We start from the raw sequence: 18,670 nt of genomic DNA, 5'->3' as shown, positions 1-18,670 counted from the left end.
CGGTGAGTTTACTATTTTATACTACTTCTGTGATATTACTACTACTTCTACTTAGGGATGGCCGGTGAGTTTACTATTTTATACTACTTCTGTGATATTACTACTACTTCTACTTAGGGATGGCGTGATTTTTGATTCAATCGTCTATCGGCGATAGCCAGTGACCATGATTTATGATCTGAAAATAGGGACGATTTCCCATCCCTACTTCTACTTCCTGTTATCTTCTTCATCATCGTCTTTTTCACCAGTAGAAACAGCCGGTTGTTGATCACGTGACTCCTGTGATGTGAAAAAAGTGTTTCCATTGCAGTTTTGTGAAAAACACCAATTTCGATACGGCCGAAATACCACCTCACCCTAGCGCAAAAACATTTAGTCGAAAAATGTATATATTTTTCTAAATTGACGTGTTTCCATTGAGCAAATTTATTTTCGAAATTCTAATTTGCACATTTTCATGGTCAATGGAAACACAGCTATTTATGATGAAGAAACTTTCAGTTCTTTTTTATACTGAAGTGGCTAAAATAATAATAATAATAATAATATGATACAATGGCCTGCCATATTGTAATTATAACATGGCATGCCTTACCTCGTTAATTATACATTACGACTCTCTATTTTAAAATGATACGACAGTGGCCAACCATACCCCTTTAATTATATGATAAAACGGTCTGCCATAACCTGTTAAATATATATTGCAACTACCTGCCACATCTTAAAGTTACACGACACAGTGGTCTGCCATACCTCACTAATTATGATACAACAGCATGCCATACATTTCAATTATTTGACAAAACTAGCTTTGAAGTGTTTTTAATCAGTTTTAAAATGTTTAAATTCTAGTTCCAACATTTTTCTTTCGGTTTCCAAAAAAAAGTTATATCCTATATCCTCTATTAGTTCACCTGTTGTAGGTGACTCTGATCAACCTTAGTTTGGCCAGATTGATGAGCTAATGTGTCCTAATAGTCCATTGATTGTATTTCTACTGTACTCATCAGGTCATCTCTAAACATGACAGCACAAATATTCAAAAGGAAAGCAGGATGAAAATCACAATAATAAACAGCTTTGGAACAATTTCAGGAATAACAAGAAGATAATTAAGCTTTGTATTGGCTTTTTACTGGAGACATACCTGGCAGTCTAATGAATTAACAATGGTTCCAAAGAACTAGCTGCTGGAAACACATTTAAGTTTAATACTAATCAAAACATTCAAGTTATTGGACTAAAAATTGATTAAAAATAGGTTGAAAATTTAAAATGAGCTTCTTCAGTGAAAGAGCTCGTCTTCACACAACAGTCAGTCAATTGTTGCAAAAACTTACAAACCAATGTGACCTCAATTTTAGATTAGTTAAAGGTCCAACACCAAAACAAGCAAATTCCAAAAGAAATCACCTAAAATTCTAATTTAGTCCCAGTATAAGTGCTGGTTTTCCACATCCTAACCCAGAGACTTAACCACCACCTGGAAGACGAGCTCACATCTTTCATGCAAATTGTTGCAGAGCTCCACCAAGAGCTCAGATCCTGAACAATGAAATCCATTTTGAAGGATGTCACAGTCGGTCAAGCCTGCAGGTTTTAGAGGAGGAAAGAATAAAGAGCGAGAGGACGAGCAAGGAGCCGGATGGACAAGGTCAGCAGAAACAGAGCTTGAGTGACTGAAGAGGTGAGGATGAAGAGGGTCAAACGAAGCAGGGATGAGGTGAAAGGCTGGATTTCTTATAACCTGGTACCAAAACTGTTGTGATCTGATTTTTTTTAATCTGTGAAGAGGTTTAAAATGACACATTTTTCAGAGGCTGAATCTATGAGAAACACTTAAAGCATGTGTTAAACTCATGGTTTAAGAGCCAAAAATGCCCTGTGAGAGGCTCAAAGACTTATAAACAGCTTTAACTGTTTAATAGCTTATACTCTAAAATATTAGTAATTTCATTATTATTAATTGTTTTTATGATTTCTACACCAGTCTTTTTTTTTTTTTGTTATGTTGCCAACGTGTGCAGTAATGGTAAATCCAAACTCGTGCCTGTCCTGTTTAGAGATGTAGCGTCTACAGTGGATCATATGATCACATATTAAACCCACTTCAGCTGTTCTGTTGAACTCATGGTTCAAAAGTAGCAACAAGCAAAATTCACTGTAAAATCATTTTACTTAATTTTCACCTGTGAGTTGGACGTCTTGTAGGGAAGGGTTAGCAGTGTTAGCAGTGTTAGCAGCATTAACAATGTTAGCAGGTTTAGTGGTGTTAGCAGTGTTAGCAGGGTTAGTGGTGTTAGCAGTGTTAGCAGCATTAGCTGTGTTAGCAGTGTTAGCAGCATTAGCAGCTTTAGCTAACACAGAACAAAGTTTAACAAAACTCCCTAAGAGCAGTGACTACTGTGGTTTTCAGACTGGCTGCTCCTCCACCCTGCAGATTCAGAATCTGTCAGTTCTCCTTTTTTCAACTTTGTGTCTTTTTTATTTTCCTCTCCGTCTCTGCACCTCCCTGTGACCCAGTTCTGCCGCTCTGCTGCACACATCATTACGGGTCCCACTGAGATGCTCCTCTGACACTTCCCTCTGCCCGTACACACGGAAACACATCGATTCCTGTTCTTTGAAGGCAGACTATAAATAAAGACAGACTTCAGGTCAAAGACACCGAAGTTGCAAAACACTGGTCCAGGCAGGGGCATCGTGACTGATAAACCTGTTGGTGCTGGAACACCTGGAAATTTCTGCCTGCAGTTTGTGCACAAGCACATTTTAATTTAAACAGTCGATTTTTTATGGGGTGCCGTTTGTAAAGTTACACAGTCAAAAATTACTACCTATATTTTTGTTTTATTTAGCCTTTTATAAGAAAAAAAGAACAGATTTATTTTTCTAAGTCAGTTTTTCACCATATGATCCATACCTTTATAAAAGTCTGTTTCTAAACTAAATATTTAACTTACAAATGAAATGTTTAGTTTACAAGCTAAATATTTATATTTAGTTTTGAGCTAAATGTTTAGCTTGAAACTTAAATATTTAGCTAGCTGCCTAAATATTTAGGTTGCAATTTAAATATTTAATCAGCAAGTTAAATATTTAACTTGCTAGTTAAATATTTAAGTTGCGAAATAAATTTTTAGGTAGCTAACTAAATATTCAAGTTAAATATTTAGGTGGCTAGCTACATGTTTAAGTTGCAACCTAAATATTCAAGTTGCAACCTAAATATTCATGTAGCTACTTAAATATATAAGTTTCAAGCTAAATACAGGTGCTGGTCATAAAATTAGAATATCATGAAAAAGTAGATTTATTTCAGTAATTCCATTTAAAAAGTGAAACTTGTATATTATATTCATACATTACATACAAACTCATATATTTCAAATGTTTATTTCGTTTAATTTTGATGATTACAAATGACAACAAATGAAAATCTCAAATTCAGCATATCAGAAAATTAGAATATTACTGAAGACCAATAAAAACAAAGGATTTATAGAAATGTTGGCCAACTGAAAAGTATGAACATGAAAAGTATGAGCATGTACAGCACTCAGTATTTAGTTGGGGCTCCTTTGGCCTGTATTACTGCAGCAATGCGGCGTGGCATGGAGTCGATCAGTCTGTGGCACTGCTCAGGTGTTATGATAGCCCAGGTTGCTCTAATAGTGGCTTTTAGCTCTTCTGAATTGTTGGGTCTGGTGTATTGCATCTTCTTCTTCACAACACCCCATAGATTTTCTATGGGGTTAAGGTCAGGAGAGTTTGCTGGCCAATTAAGAACAGGGATACCATGGTCCTTCAACCAGGTACTGGTAGCTTTGGCACTGTGTGCAGGTGCCAAGTCCTGTTGGAAAATGAAATCTGCATCTCCAAAAAGTTGGTCAGCAGCAGGAAGCATGAAGTGCTCTAAAACTTCCTGGTATGTGGCTGCGTTGACCCTGGACCTCAGAAAACACAATGGACCAACACCAGCAGATGACATGGCACCCCAAACCATCACTGACTGTGGAAACTTTACACTGGACTTCAAGCAACGTGGATGAAGTGCCTCTCTTCTTTTCCTCCAGACTCTGGGACCTTGATTTCCAAAGGAAATGCAAAATTTACTTTCATCAGAGAACATGACTTTGGACCACTCACCAGCAGTCCAGTCCTGTTTCTCTGTAGCCCAGGCTAGACGCTTCTGACGCTGTCTGTGGTTCAAGAGTGGCTTGACACAAGGAATGCGACAGCAGAAACCCATGTCTTTCATACGTCTGTGTGTGGTGGTTCTTGAAGCACTCACTCCAGCTGCAGTCCACTCTTTGTGAATCTCCCCCACATTTTTGAATGGGTTTTGTTTCACAATCCTCTCCAGGGTGCGGTTATCTCTCTTGCTTGTACATTTTTTTCGACCACATCTTTTCCTTCCCTTCGCCTCTCTATTAATGTGCTTGGACACAGAGCTCTGTGAACAGCCAGCCTCTTTAGCGATGACCTTTTGTGTCTTGCCCTCCTTGTGCAAGGTGTCGATGGTCGTCTTTTGGACAACTGTCAAGTCAGCAGTCTTCCCCATGATTGTGTAGCCTATAGAACTAGACTGAAAGACCATTTAAAGGCCTTTGCAGGTGGTTTGAGTTAATTAGCTGATTAGAGTGTGGTACCAGGTGCCATCCATTTTGAAGCTTTTCACAAGATTCTAATTTTCTGATATGCTGAATTTGAGATTTTCATTTGTTGTCATTTGTAATCATCAAAATYAAACGAAATAAACATTTGAAATATATGAGTTTGTATGTAATGTATGAATATAATATACAAGTTTCACTTTTTAAATGGAATTACTGAAATAAATCTACTTTTTCAAGATATTCTAATTTTATGACCAGCACCTGTATTTAGCTTGTTAACTATTTAATTTGTAAGTTAAATGTTTAGTTTATAAACTATGACATTTATAAATGTATGAATCATATGGTKAAAAACTGACTTAGAAAAATAAATCTGTTCTTTTTTTCTTATAAAAGGCTAAATAAAACAAAAATATTGGTGGTAATTTTTGACTGTGTAACTTTACAAACAGCACCCCATTATTTTTGTCCAAGTGATGTTCAGCATAATATAACTTCATGTTACACTTTTTGCAGTAAATGATCTTGTAGTTCTCTCAGTTCAAACAATAGTCCTGCAGCTACACAAAGTTCTGCCACAAATGTCAGTTAAATCATAATTAAGTTGTATTAACTGGAAAACAATAATTTAAACCACTTACCCATGTCCTGTTCACTCAGAAATCTGGTATTTCTTCTGTTTTTACTGTCTGTGCTGTGCACTCGTCTGTCACTACCTCTGCAGTCACCTGAACAAGCCTCTTCGATTCAGTTTTACCCTCTGACCCCTCTGCTGCCCCCCCTCCTGTTCTCCTCCCACTCAGACCATTATCTTGTACACAACCCATCACAGCTGCACGCCGTTAGAAAATATATTTTTTGGAGAAGTCACCTCCCAATAAACATTATTTTAGAAAATCTAACTGCTCACTTTTACTCAGTACTTTTACTTTTAACACTTAAGTGGATTTTGTGTCAGACATTTACTTTTGATACTTAAGTACAAAAAATACCAGATACTTTAAGACTTTTACTCAAGTAATATGTTTAGAGAAGTCCTTAACTTTTACCAAAGTATTTTTATGACAAGATACTTGAACTTTTACTCAAGTATCACTTTGAGGTACTTTATACAGCACTGGGCATAATACACATGATTTTACTCATTATGTCACATAATTGGCATATTTTCTTTTGAGTTTTGCTCAGCTAAAGTGAAACAGGAAGTGACATTAAAGGGGAACTCTTTGAGAAAGAAAACTCTGGTCTTCGTTTATTGAAACAATAATTTTTGAACAATGACTCATCTTTCTATGATAGTGATTAAAATAATCTAAAAAAGCAGATTCTTCTCTACAGTCTGTGTTGTTAGCCATTTTAGCAACGCTCAGTTTACATTCAGACATTCCCCTCTGGCATCACTTCCTGTTTCTTCACATGCAAATATCTCAACAACTGTTCATCTCAGTGGCATGAAATCTTTTTTACAATATGTTATCAATGTCATCTTTCCAAAAATACATTCATATTTATTATAAAAAATTGATGTCACAGGCACTTTAACATGCATATATTTTTTTCATTATTATTACATTTTTAAAGGAATTGCAGTGGTGAGCATGGTTCTGCTATACGGAACAAATTATTTTGTTTTGCAAATTAGCTTTTTCACTAACTTTGAAAACTGGTGACTAAATTTTCCCAAAGAGAAGAACTTTAACACCGTTTATTAAAATCTGAAACAGTGACATCCAGAAAACAAACAATAAATCCAGACATTTTCCTCCTTTGTTCCTTAAAAGGTATGTTTATTTTGAAGCACAGATGTTTTCAGCATGTAAAGCCCATATTTTAGTTGTGTTAGATAAGTTAGTGCAGGTTTTGTGATTAATCGCAGCTGTTTCAACTAAAACACCTGTTGAGTTTGAAACCTGGGAGCTTTTTGTTGTTTAAATGTGAGACAAATGAGGCGACACACTGAGGTAATTCCACCTCCGCTCACTGACACAGTTTACTCTGCAGAAAAAAAAAGCTCCACGCTGACAAGACGTGTAAATCTTTAGCTCAACGACAAACAAACCTTTGCTCCTGAAGCTGCAGCTCTGCTCTGAGGCACACGCCTTACATGAATCAACCACGCAGCAGACTGTTTCCAGCTGCAAACGTCACTTTTCACACAGAAAAAACAAAATGCAACATTGTGATGACCAATTTAAATGTGCAAGTGTGGAATGTCTAGAAAAAACACTAAATAATTATAAAATTTAACTTTTTTTTCCCCATTTTGAGTGGAAAATTCTTTAAACTTTCAACCAAAGCAGCAGACAGATCTATAGAGGAACAAACAACCTGCTGCTAAATAATCATTAATGCTTTAAAGTGTAATCAAACTGATCGACACAACAATATAAATGGAGCAAAGTTTAGTTTTAGGAAAGGAAACACGACCAACCTGTTGAGCAGCAAGAAGCAAACTGACAGGTGAAAAAGGAGGAGCTCATTAAATGTTGTACAGGTGTGTTTAGTGAGTTTTAGCGCCACCTGATGGACAGTAAAGCTAACAGCGCCGCAGTGAGTGCAGTCAGAAGGTAGATATGATGCTTTTTTATGACTAAATTAAATGTAAAGCATGAGGGTGGATTTTAAATATCATCTTTAAAGTGTATAAAGAAACATTTGTGCGTCAGAGCTTGCTGAAGGTGATCTTTGGTGGCGTCTCGGGCTGCAGGATGAGGGTGAGGGTGGTCTTCAGGTCCTCTGAGGACGGCACGCTGACATGGAAGTTCAGCAGGATCTAAGCAGGAGGACACAACGAGAGTTTAAAAAATAGGAAGAGGAGAAGCAGTGCAGACTTTAGAGAGATAAACGTCACGCTTCAGCTTTTCTGTTTTGTGCTGCTTTTAGACTTTAACACGCCTGCAGCTCAAAGGATAAATGTTTCCAGCTGACAGCTTTAAGATGCCAGTTATTTCACATCAAATGAAGGAGAAAATCTCAACTAAATTAAACTCTAGGTAAAAGAAAATTAAACTTTGCTTTGTCTTTATTAACTCTTGTTTTAAACTTCCTTTTAACAGTTTTATGACAGAAATGTATTTAAGACAAACGTGTGTGACCAAAATGGAAAAAGGGTCAAAAATGACTGTTAAAAACAGGCAAAACCAACAGAAATATGCAGAAAAGCCTCATAAAGGCATGTGAAATTTAAAAAAAAAGGATAATATCTATAAAAAAACACAAAGAGACGCTAAAATTACAAAAAGACATAAAAAGGGGACAACAGAGATATAAACAACCTCACTGTCACATAAAGAAACACGCTGGATAATTAAATAAATCATTATAAGACCTTAAACATAAATCTAACAGACATAAAAAGAGACAAACTTAAGGTCCGCTGGCCAAATACGGTCCTTGTTGCAATTTAATCTGGTCCTCAAACACCCCAAACTCCGCCCCCACACGAAGAACCTCCCACTTAGTGACTACAAAGCCTTCCTCAGACACCTGTTGTTTCACCTGTTGTGGGCCCAAGTTGGACTAATTGCAGTAATTAGACCATGAATTTAGGATTTTTGCTCATATATTATATTTATTTTTTCAGTTTTAGTTAAAGTGGCAATATTATGTGTTTCTCAGGCATATATTTAAATTCTATACCATAATAAAGTATCTATGTCACCTTCAGTTGTTTTTAAAATGTTTGTTTTATGATTAAATAGAAAATAAACTTGACTTCTCATCATGTTTTTAAACAACTTGAAATTGGCCTCTGTCTCTTTAAGAAACTCCTTCTGCTTCTGTCCCGCCCATTTCAGCACAGGACCAGGTGGGTGTGTGTTCTGTGATGAGGAAGCTCAGCTTGGAGGCACAAGCTGCGTTTCCATTGACCAAGAAAATGTGCAAATTGGGATTTGGAAAATAAATTTGCTCAATGGAAACACGTCAATTTCGAAAAAAAAAATTTTTTTTTCGACAAAATGTTTTTGCGCTAGGATGAGGTGGTTTTTTGGCCGTATCAAAATTGGTGTTTTTCGCAAAACTGCAATGGAAAAACTTTTTTCACATCACAGGAGTCACGTGATCAACAACCGGCTGTTTCTGCTGGCGAAAAAGACGACGAAGAAGAAGATAACAGGAAGTAGAAGTAGTAGTAATATCACAGAAGTAGTATAAAATAGTAAACTCAGCGACTACAATTTCCCAAAAACACAGCATACGTAGCCGCTCCCAAGTAGGGACTTGTCTCTGGAAAGCCTCGATAAAAGACGCCGACGTCTCCTCTGATGATGAGCGCTAGTGTCGTGGTAGCAACATGCTATGTGTTTACATCCATCGCCGCCATGTTTGTAATGATTTATCATGAGAACAAACATATTCACGCGTGACTTTAATAACATTTCTTACTTAATGGAAACACCGCAGTTGTGAAACTGTGTTTTAACAGAATTGCGACGAAGTTTTGCACACATTTGTAATGAAAACGCAGCTACAGCCCAGAGGAGGAGTTGATCTCAAAAGGTGGTTCTAGTCCCAACCGGTGGTTTTTGCTCCCCTGCCTGCTGCCTCAGGACTACAGGGTTTCTCAAACATGCATGAGTCAAAGCAAGACTCTGAGCATGCTTTTGATGAGAGGATAACATTATAACCTGATATAAAAGTTGATTTTACATCATATAGCCCCTTTAAGAAGCTCTGGCACTATTTAATCATCCTGCTGCCCTTGAGTCAAAATGACCAACCAGGCCTCAGTTAAAGGGCAGCAGGAGGGTTTGGGGATGATCAGGCTCTCCTTCCATCCTGAACACTAATCCCTCCTCCCACCCTTGCTTCATGCTCGTTCCTCCTCTGCTCTAACTCACATTCATGAGCAGCAGCTGCATCTCGTTCTCAGCGATCCTCCTCCCGACACACTGCCTCGCCCCAAAGCCAAAGGCCAGCGAGCGAAACGCTGCCCCCTCCCTGCTGCCGCTCCAGCGGCTGGGATTGAAGCGCAGCGGCTCCTCGAACACCAGGCTGCTCCTCCCCATCGGGTAGAGACAGGCCTGGACCATGGTCTGTGGAGAGGGTCAACACACCTGTGAGCTTTGATGAAGCAGACTGCGAGCAGCAGGTGAGAGATGGAAAAAGAATGAGAATGAGCAGCAGTGTGCTCTCTCACCCCTGCAGGGATGTGGTAATTCTGCAGAATGATGTCTTTGACAGGATACCTCTGCACCGTGATTCCCACTGGGTACAACCTGAAACACACAAACATTTGTTTAAGACTTGCTTGTTAATTTTCAACATTTCTAACAGACAATAAAGCTCATAATCCTGAATGTATCTTAGACAACTGTTCCCAATCTCAGGGCATTGATTGGTTTTTCCTGCTTCACTGATCTAAAACAAACAAGTCATTTATTTCTCCATCACTCCAGGATATTTACTGCTTTCAACTCACAGATGCTTTTTTTTTCTTCAGGTTAAATAAAAGTCACTGAAAGTTGCTGCTTCAAATAAAATCCATAAACAGGCATAAGTTTGGAGATCAGGTTGTTGATTGTAGAAGAATCTGCTTTATCAGACAACAAACAATATTTTAAAAAAAGCGTTGATGCGGGACAGCTTTATTTCTTTTCTTTGTTTGTTTTTTGCCCTTTAAGTATAACTGAGATGTATGTGCAACTGCTAACAAACACACACACATTATATACAGTATATATATATATATATATATATATATATATATATATATATATATACTGTATACTGTATATACTGTATATATACTGTATATGGGGGTGCAACAATACATGTACCCATATCGAACAGTGCTGTATGGAACAATACATATTTTTAAAATTTACTTTATCAACTTGTCTTCTGATGATGCTCTGTGTTGAAGGATCAGTGGATCTGTGTTCGACTACTCCACCTAGGCTGCATTGTTGAGTGCAGATCCACTGAGAAACTTGCTGTTTCAGCAACATTTAATTTAAAAACTGTACTTTTAAGGTTAAACAAATGTTCATAATTAATTTAAATAAATTACAAGTTAAAGGGGGCATGGATATTTCTTTTTTTGCATCGAAATAATATTGAACCGTGAGACTAAAGTATCGAACTGAATCATGAATTTTCTGTATTGTTGCACCCCTAATATATACAGTATGTGTATGTTTTTAAAAAATCTGTTATTTCCTCAATTTTAGTTTTTTCCCTTAATGCAGCTTTATAGATCAGATGTATAGCGCGTCGCGATACACGCGTTACATTTCGTGCCTCCTTGACATGCCCAACGTCACATTTATCACAAAGTATCAGTATCGGATCAGTATCGCCGATACCAGGCAAATTTTACTCAGTATCAGTATCGGAAAGAAAATTGGCAGTATCGAACATCACTAATTTTTGTACCTGAGAACCTCTTTAACCGTGGCTTTCAGCAGCGGCGCCCCCTGCAGGGATTTCTGAGCATCCCCGCCTGCCTGCGCCCACGATGTCCTCACCTGCTGCCGAACCATTTCCTGCACCTCGGGGTTGCGTCCCAGCTCAAACAGAGCAAACTGCAGAGGGACGGCTGTCTGCAGAGCAGAGGGGATCAGAAGTGGCAGGTGCACGCACAAAGACCAACACACACGTGTTAACACACACACACACACAAACCGTGTCAACCCCTCCAGCCATCAGCTCGGTGATGTTGGCTTTGATCAGGTCTAAAGAAAGCTGCCCTTTCTCCATGAGTTGCCCCAGAACTCCGGTGTATTGACCCTCAGTGGCGGACCCTCGGCCCTTGGAGGACGTCAGGCGCTGGTAGGCCCTCTGGATCCTCGCCTCGGCTGGAAGCAGCAAACAAACCAGAGGACAAAAAGAAATAAGCTGAGCTAAAGACTCAATGACAGGTGCCTGTCATGCCTCCCACCGTGGCTGAAGATGTGGTCCCACGCTGTGGCGTGCTGGGTCCACAGAGGGGCACCGATTCGGAGCAGCAGGCGAGGGGGCAGGTAGAGGAGGGGAGGGGTGGTGGTCAGCATCCGCTCCACTGCCCAGATGAACTTCTGAGACGCCAGGGAGGGAGACGAGGAGAAGAGGCCGATACGCTCCCCATAAATCACGTGGCAGCTGGCTGCAGGGCCGAGCAGAGGACGTTTATCTGCTGGGGCTGGAGCTTTTCAAGGTGGGCAAACAAAACCACAGCAAACACTTCGGGGAATGATAAACTGGAGTTTGAGTTGATGGAAAGACCTCCTGACTCAAGTTTATCTCAACATTTTGAAGTTTTCTGGGTTCATATACCGTATTTAATCATGTATAATACGATCTCATGTATAATACAACCCCCCTTTTTGAGCTTAAAAAGCATAAACAATTTTATCCTCAAACTACCTCCAATTTCATACAGACCAAGATTTTTCAGCCTTTGCAGTCTTTGTACACATCAGTAAAATGATCATTGGACTGTTCATTTTATTTTAACAACATATGTACTAAAAGGTATTTTGACAACAAACATATATCAGCTGTAGCAGCATCATATGAATTCTGGCATTTTACACATAGTCCACCAGGAGGCGCCAACACAAACGTCAGAGACTTCACATGAGATTTGGGCCATCTTCTGGGGGAAAAGCAGATTATTTCCTACTCGCGAGTGCCCCCTCTGGTGGGGAAACTTTTTTCAGGGATTCAAACTCTTTCAGAACACCGGTAGACGGCAGCCATTACAGACGAACATGTGTTTGTTGTTGTTCAAGGAGCGGCTCGGTCACACACTAATGTCATTAGTTCGTTATCATTACTAAGGTGCAGGAATACTTCCTCCCCCCTTTTTTCACATCATGTCGCCTGCTTGGATCTGTTATTATCTCGCTCTGAAGCACGGAGGTGTGTCAGAGGTAAGCTCACTTTAACTGCTTTTTATGACGCCGTCTCATTTCCGGACTCATGAAGCCAATATTTCAGTTAAAATACATAAGTAAAAATATTTATCCCAGTATAGTACTACCCCCCAAATTTATGGATGATTTTATGGATTTAATTTTACATATTATACTTGAATAAATATGGTAAGTAAAGTTTATTTATATAGCACCACAATCGTCCGAACCAAAAGAAATAAATGCATGAATGACCATTTCAAGTTCAGCTTTTGACAACTGTTTCAATTTTGAGATGTTCATACGGTGAAAGTAACAGATGTTTTGCGTGTTGTTTCAGAGGCATTGCAGAATCAAAAATGGCACCCAAGTTTCTGAGGCTGGACTGAACAGATGGACCTAAGACACCAATAAACTCTTCAATCTGAGCAATCTTATTTTCCATTGCAACAATCCGTTTCCATTTTATCGAAGTTCAGTTGCAGATAATTGTTGCTCAACCACTGTTTGATGCTAGCTAAACAATTTGTTAGGAACTCTAATTTATGAAACTCACTTCCTTTAAATGAACAATAGAGCTGGATATCATCAGCGTAGAGCTGAAATTGCACATTTCTGATTTGCTAGATTACCTGCCCAAGGGGGAGAATATACAGAATAAACAGAATGGGTCTTAAAACAGAGCCCTGTGGTACACCACAAGTCAGGATGGTGGTATCGGACATGATGCCATGATATAATCTTTTAAAAGCACTACACAAACCACATATATCTACTATCGGACACGCTGGTGTTAAATTATCTTCACATAAACCTCTGGAATTGAGCTTCCCCTTCTCTCGTCTCATTTCTGAGCCGGGGTCATTTTGGATCAGAGCAACATGACTCAGAGTCATCAGCTCCACGCTCACGTTCACACAGAAGAGTGTGTGAGTCTGTGTGTGCTGCACTGAGTCATACAAGGATTCACACTTCTGAACATGGCATCATACAGACATACACACAAAAACTGAGCCTGCAGAAGGAAAGCTGCAGCTTTGATCCTTTTTGCTTACACACCATGAATATGTTGATAGAACCGCCTCCGGTTAGAAGGGAGTCTGGCTGCAAATACTTTCGAATAATTTCATGGAAATAAGATCTTAAAAAATGATCTTCTTGTAAAGTGAATCAGTCCTTTGACGTCAGAATACTCGGTTTGTGACTTGAATGCCTGATTGCTGGGCTGAGTAAGAGCCTATGGGGTGCTGTTTGTAAAGTTACGCAGTGAAAAATTACCACCTATATTTTTGGTCAGTTTATCACCATATAATTCATACATTTATAAATGTAATAGTTTATTAACTAAATATTTAACTTAAAAATTAAATATTTAGTTAACAAGCTAAATATTTAACGTGACTTCAATATTTAGTTTTGAGCTAAATATTTAGCTTGAAACTTAAATATTTAGCTAGCTACCTAAATATTTAGGTTGCAACTTAAATATTTAGCTAGCAAGTTAAATATTTAGCTAGTCACCTAAATATTTAAATATTTAGCTGGCTACCTAAATATTTAGGTTGCAACTTAAATATTTAGCTAGCAAGTTAAATATTTAGCTAGTCACCTAAATATTTAATTTAAATATTTAGCTGGCTACCTAAATATTTAGGTTGCAACTTAAATATTTAGCTAGCAAGTTAAATATTTAGCTAGTCACCTAAATATTTAAATATTTAGCTGGCTACCTAAATATTTAGGTTGCAACTTAAATATTTAGCTAGCAAGTTAAATATTTAGCTAGTCACCTAAATATTTAAATATTTAGCTGGCTACCTAAATATTTAGGTTGCAACTTAAATATTTAGGTAGCTAGCTAAATATTTAAGTTGCAACCTAAATATTTAGCTCAAAACTAATTATTTAAGTCACAAGTTAAATATTTAGTTTATAAACTGACTTATATAAATGTATGAATCATATGGTGAAAAACTGACTGAAAAATAAATCTGTTCTTTTTTTCTTCTAAAAGACTAAATAAAACAAAAATATTGGTGGTAATCTTTGACTGTGTAACTTTACAAACAGCACCCAATAAGAGCCTCATGTAAGCAGCAGTAATAAATCCCTTCCTCTCTTTCCAAACTTCTAGTGTAAATAAAAGCATGCATACTTCAGCTAATAAAAAAACAAAACATGTAAGACAGGGTGATGAAGAGGCTCCCCCAACCTTCGAGGGCGAAGCGGAAAAGGTCAGGACTGGGATCGACGGTGAGGCTTCGCTTGCCCTCCTCCCCCCTTCCTTCCCGCTCCACTCTCCTCTGCAGCATCCGACAGAAGTCCTTCGCCACCTCGTCGAGGAGGGGGAGGAAACGCTTCACAGCGGCGCTCAGCATCACCTCCTTGTTGAGCTGCAGGCGGTCAGATCTCCACTCCTCGCCATTCCTGTGGAAAGGCAGGTCACAGCGGGGCCCTCAAATCAACTGACCTGACTTTTGCTTCAGTGTGAAAATCCAGTCTTGTAGGGTAAGGACATGTGCTTTACCATAAAATTACTTGGTAAAAGTTAGTCTCCTTTAAGAATATTAATTGAGTGAAAGCTTTAAAATGCCTGTGACATGATATTTTTTAAATAAATGTAAAGGCATTATTGGAAAGGTAACATTATTAGCATATTGCAAAAATAATTTCCCGCTGCTGAAATGAACAGTTGTTGATATATTAGCATGTGAAGGAACAGGAAGTGATGTCAAAGGGGAATGCCTGCATGGAACAAAGCATTGATAAATTAGTTAACGACACAGACTGTAGAGAAGAATCTGATGTTTCTTTAGATTATTTTGAGTATCAAAGAGAAGATGAGTCAGAGTTCAATTAATATTGTTTCAATAAACAAAGATTACAGTTCTCTTTCTTTAAGAGTTCCCCTTTTATGTCACTTCCTGTTGCACTTTGGCTGAGCCAAGTTCAAAATAAAATATGCCATTTATGGGACAAAATGGGTAAAATCTAGGGGTACAACAATACATGTACTCGTATCGAACTGTGCTTTAGGTTCAACACACACTTGTATGGAACAATACAGATTTTAAAATTTATTTTATCAGCTTGTCTTCTGAAGATGCTCAGTGTTGAAGGATCAGTGGATCTGTGTTCGACTACTCCACCTAGGCTGCATTTTTGAGCACAGATCCACTGAGAAACTTGCTGTTTCAGCAACATTTAATTTAAAAACTGAACTTTTGAGGTTAAACAAATGTTCATAATTAATTTAAATAAATTTCAAGTTAAAAGGGGCATGGACATTTCTCTTTTTTGTATCAAAAAATATCGAACCATGAGACTAAAGTATCGAACTGAACCGAATCGTGAATTTTCTGTATCGTTGCAGCCCTAGTATTTAAGCATTAAAAGTGAAAGCATTGCATAAAAGAGAGCGGTTATGTCCCCTCCAAAAATACAAATGTTAGTGTTGAAAAATTTGGGATGCACTAGTCTTCTTGTTTCAGCTGCAGATGTGTCTGCCAAGGCCATCTTCATATGAGGCTACACTGGTGCAGGTGTGACCGATCGTCCAAACCATTAGGCTGTTAGAAAAGTATTTAAACTTAGCATAAAAAGTAAGGAAATTTGTGTTTGGTAGATGATTTATTTGTTGTAACAATACGTCTTGGCAATAAATCTTATACCAGGGCTATTCAACTGGCAACCTGTCATGAAATTCTTTGACTAGACCAAAATGTTGCCCACCAATTGGTTCATTCATCTCTTAAATTTAAACCCTACTTTAATTACTGAGTTCTTTTAGTTAAACATACACGTGTTTGGTATCTATGGAAATGTCATAATCTTGGTCAGAAGCTGGTCAAAACATTTCTTTGAATATCTAAGACAGTTAAAACTATAAGCAGTTGAAGATAAAACTATGAAAGTGAAAATAAAATTGGTTTAAAAATTTGTTAAGTCAGAGATGTTAAAATATTATTTGTGTTATGAGGCATAACACATTATGAGACATAATGTGTTGTTTTTGTTTTTGATAAGGTTTTATTATCACTACTTTTGTAGGGTTTTATATGTTGTATTCATGATTAAATGCAGCAAAATAAACTATTTCAAAGGTAACAGATATTTGTAATACTTGGTTTATTTTTTAATTGCTGGATGTTTGGCCCCTGGTCTGCATTAACTGTGGCAATTTGTCCATGTCTTATATTGTTGGAAATCCTGTTTATTTCCCTTTGAAATGGTGCCACATTTGTAAGGAACATGCATTTGAGGAATGAGTAGAAGAGCTGAGCTATGTACCTGACAAATTTGCCAAATCTTCTCTCTCTCATTGTCAAACAGCTTTTTTGCTGTTGATTTTAACACTTGTTTTGAGCTTCTGGTCCCCCCATGTGCTGCCAATCAGGCTTCTGATTGTCAGTCCCATATCTCCACATGGGACTGAACAACACTCACCCCCACAGAGCGCGGTTTATCAGAGACCACTTCCAGAGTTTGGAAGTGGAGAGGATGGAATGGCCAGATGTCCTGACCTCAACCTCATCAAACACTTCTTGGATCAACTTGGGTACCATCCCACAGCAGCCTGGTGATCAGCATAATGATGAGGAGGAGGAGCCAGGCTGTTGTGGCTGTGTATGGTTCTTCCACGTGCCACTGAGGCTCCTTTGTTAAATGAATAAGTTGTTGAATTGCCAATAAGTCTTGTTTCTTCAAACCTCAATCATCCAGTCCACCAAACAAATCAATGGCAGAATAAGCTGTTTGGCAACCCACGTACTCAGCTCTACTGCTCATCGCACAGATGCATGTTCCTTACAAATGTGGCTCCATTTCAAAAGCATTTTAACAGTGTTAATGCTACTCAGATCCTAACACTAACGCTAATCTGAACATCTTCACACAAGTCTCTAAATACTCAGTGTTGTATAAAGTACCTCAAAGTGATACTTGAGTAAAAGTACACGTATCTTATAAAAATACTTTGGTAAAAGTTAAAGTCTTCTCTAAAAACGTTACTTGAGTAAAAGTCTTAAAGTATCTGATATTTTTTGAACTTAAGTATCAAAAGTAAATTTCTGACACAAAATCTACTTAAGTATTAAAAGTAAAAGTACTGAGTAAAAGTGAGCAGTTAGATTTTCTAACATTTATTGGGAGGTGACTTCTCCAAAAACTATATTTTCTAACAGCGTGCAGCTGTGATGGGTTGTGTACAAGCTAATAGTGTGTCAGAATGGTATATATTTATACTTCTCATCCAAACACAATTAAATTCACTCTATAGGAGACACAGTTTATCAGGAGAGGATTTTTTAAGTAATAACTCAGAATAAAATAGGAGTAACGACTTTCTACTTCTTACCTTTTTAAAAAATGTAGTTAGTAGAAAGTACAGATAATTGTGTAAAAATGTAATGAGTAAAAGTAAAAAGTACACTGAAAAATGATTACTCAAGTAAAGTACAGATAATCAAAAATTCTACTTAAGTACAGTAACAAAGTATTTGTACTTAGTCACTTTACAACTCTGTTAATACAGCAACTAAATTAAACCACATTTGGAGGAAAAAAGAGACGATATTTCTCCTAACTTTGGCATCTTAAATGTTTCCAACATGATGATTTATCTGAAAACTGAACAATAAACCAGTTTCTAACACTATAAGATTGTTAGGCTTGAACCAACAGTTTAACGTTTTTACCTCCATCATGAGGTTATGTTTTCGGTCACGTATGTCTGATTGTCTGTAGACAAAATTACTCAACAACTTATGCACGGATTTTCATGAAATGTTTACCACAGTATTGACCAAAGGAACACACCATTAAATTTTGGTGGTGATCCGGGTCACGATCCAGATGCAGGACTTTTTTTGTATCACTTCACTATTTCAGGAGAGGGGAAATTACAGATGTCAAAGTTTTTCACACAATAGTGTGAATATTTTGTTGAAAATTTAAACTGTAATCTTAGTGTTTATTTCTTTGGAAACTTGTTTTAAATGGTACCTTCAGTGTACGGGCACAGAATATGTCTGGTTATATTACTGTGTCATGACAATTAAACATTGATTCAGTATTATTGTTTTACATGTTTTCTGATAAATATGTTGGAATAAATTGAAATTTTGATTTCCATCATTTACTTTTCTGTATGAATTCATGTGACATGATGTTACTATATTTAGTGTAAAGCATTGGATAGGTCACTTT

General features: G+C 37.6%; 2 protein-coding genes across 2 annotated transcripts in view; both read right to left on the bottom strand.

Moving 5' to 3' along the window:
- The window catches only part of pklr (pyruvate kinase L/R), a 22,261-nt gene extending 16,895 nt beyond the window's left edge, over positions 1-5,366 (bottom strand). Inside the window, exon 1 of the mRNA XM_014004717.1 lies at positions 5,267-5,366. Within this exon, the coding sequence (XP_013860171.1) occupies positions 5,267-5,270 (4 nt within the window). The 5' untranslated portion in view covers positions 5,271-5,366. The remainder of the gene's footprint in view (positions 1-5,266) is intronic.
- Positions 5,367-6,690: 1,324 nt separating this feature from the next.
- The window catches only part of cyp11c1 (cytochrome P450, family 11, subfamily C, polypeptide 1), a 13,640-nt gene continuing 1,660 nt past the window's right edge, over positions 6,691-18,670 (bottom strand). The window contains exons 3-9 of the mRNA XM_014004718.1: positions 14,676-14,890; positions 11,509-11,712; positions 11,253-11,425; positions 11,004-11,170; positions 9,766-9,844; positions 9,467-9,661; positions 6,691-7,398 (exon numbers count right to left, since the gene is read on the bottom strand). Of these exons, the coding sequence (XP_013860172.1) occupies positions 7,288-7,398; positions 9,467-9,661; positions 9,766-9,844; positions 11,004-11,170; positions 11,253-11,425; positions 11,509-11,712; positions 14,676-14,890 (1,144 nt within the window). The 3' untranslated portion in view covers positions 6,691-7,287. The remainder of the gene's footprint in view (positions 7,399-9,466; positions 9,662-9,765; positions 9,845-11,003; positions 11,171-11,252; positions 11,426-11,508; positions 11,713-14,675; positions 14,891-18,670) is intronic.

Source organism: Austrofundulus limnaeus, unplaced genomic scaffold (genome assembly GCF_001266775.1).
Source record: "Austrofundulus limnaeus strain Quisiro unplaced genomic scaffold, Austrofundulus_limnaeus-1.0 Scaffold26, whole genome shotgun sequence".
Taxonomy (NCBI): domain Eukaryota; kingdom Metazoa; phylum Chordata; class Actinopteri; order Cyprinodontiformes; family Rivulidae; genus Austrofundulus; species Austrofundulus limnaeus.
This window is presented reverse-complemented; position numbering and strand designations above follow the sequence as displayed.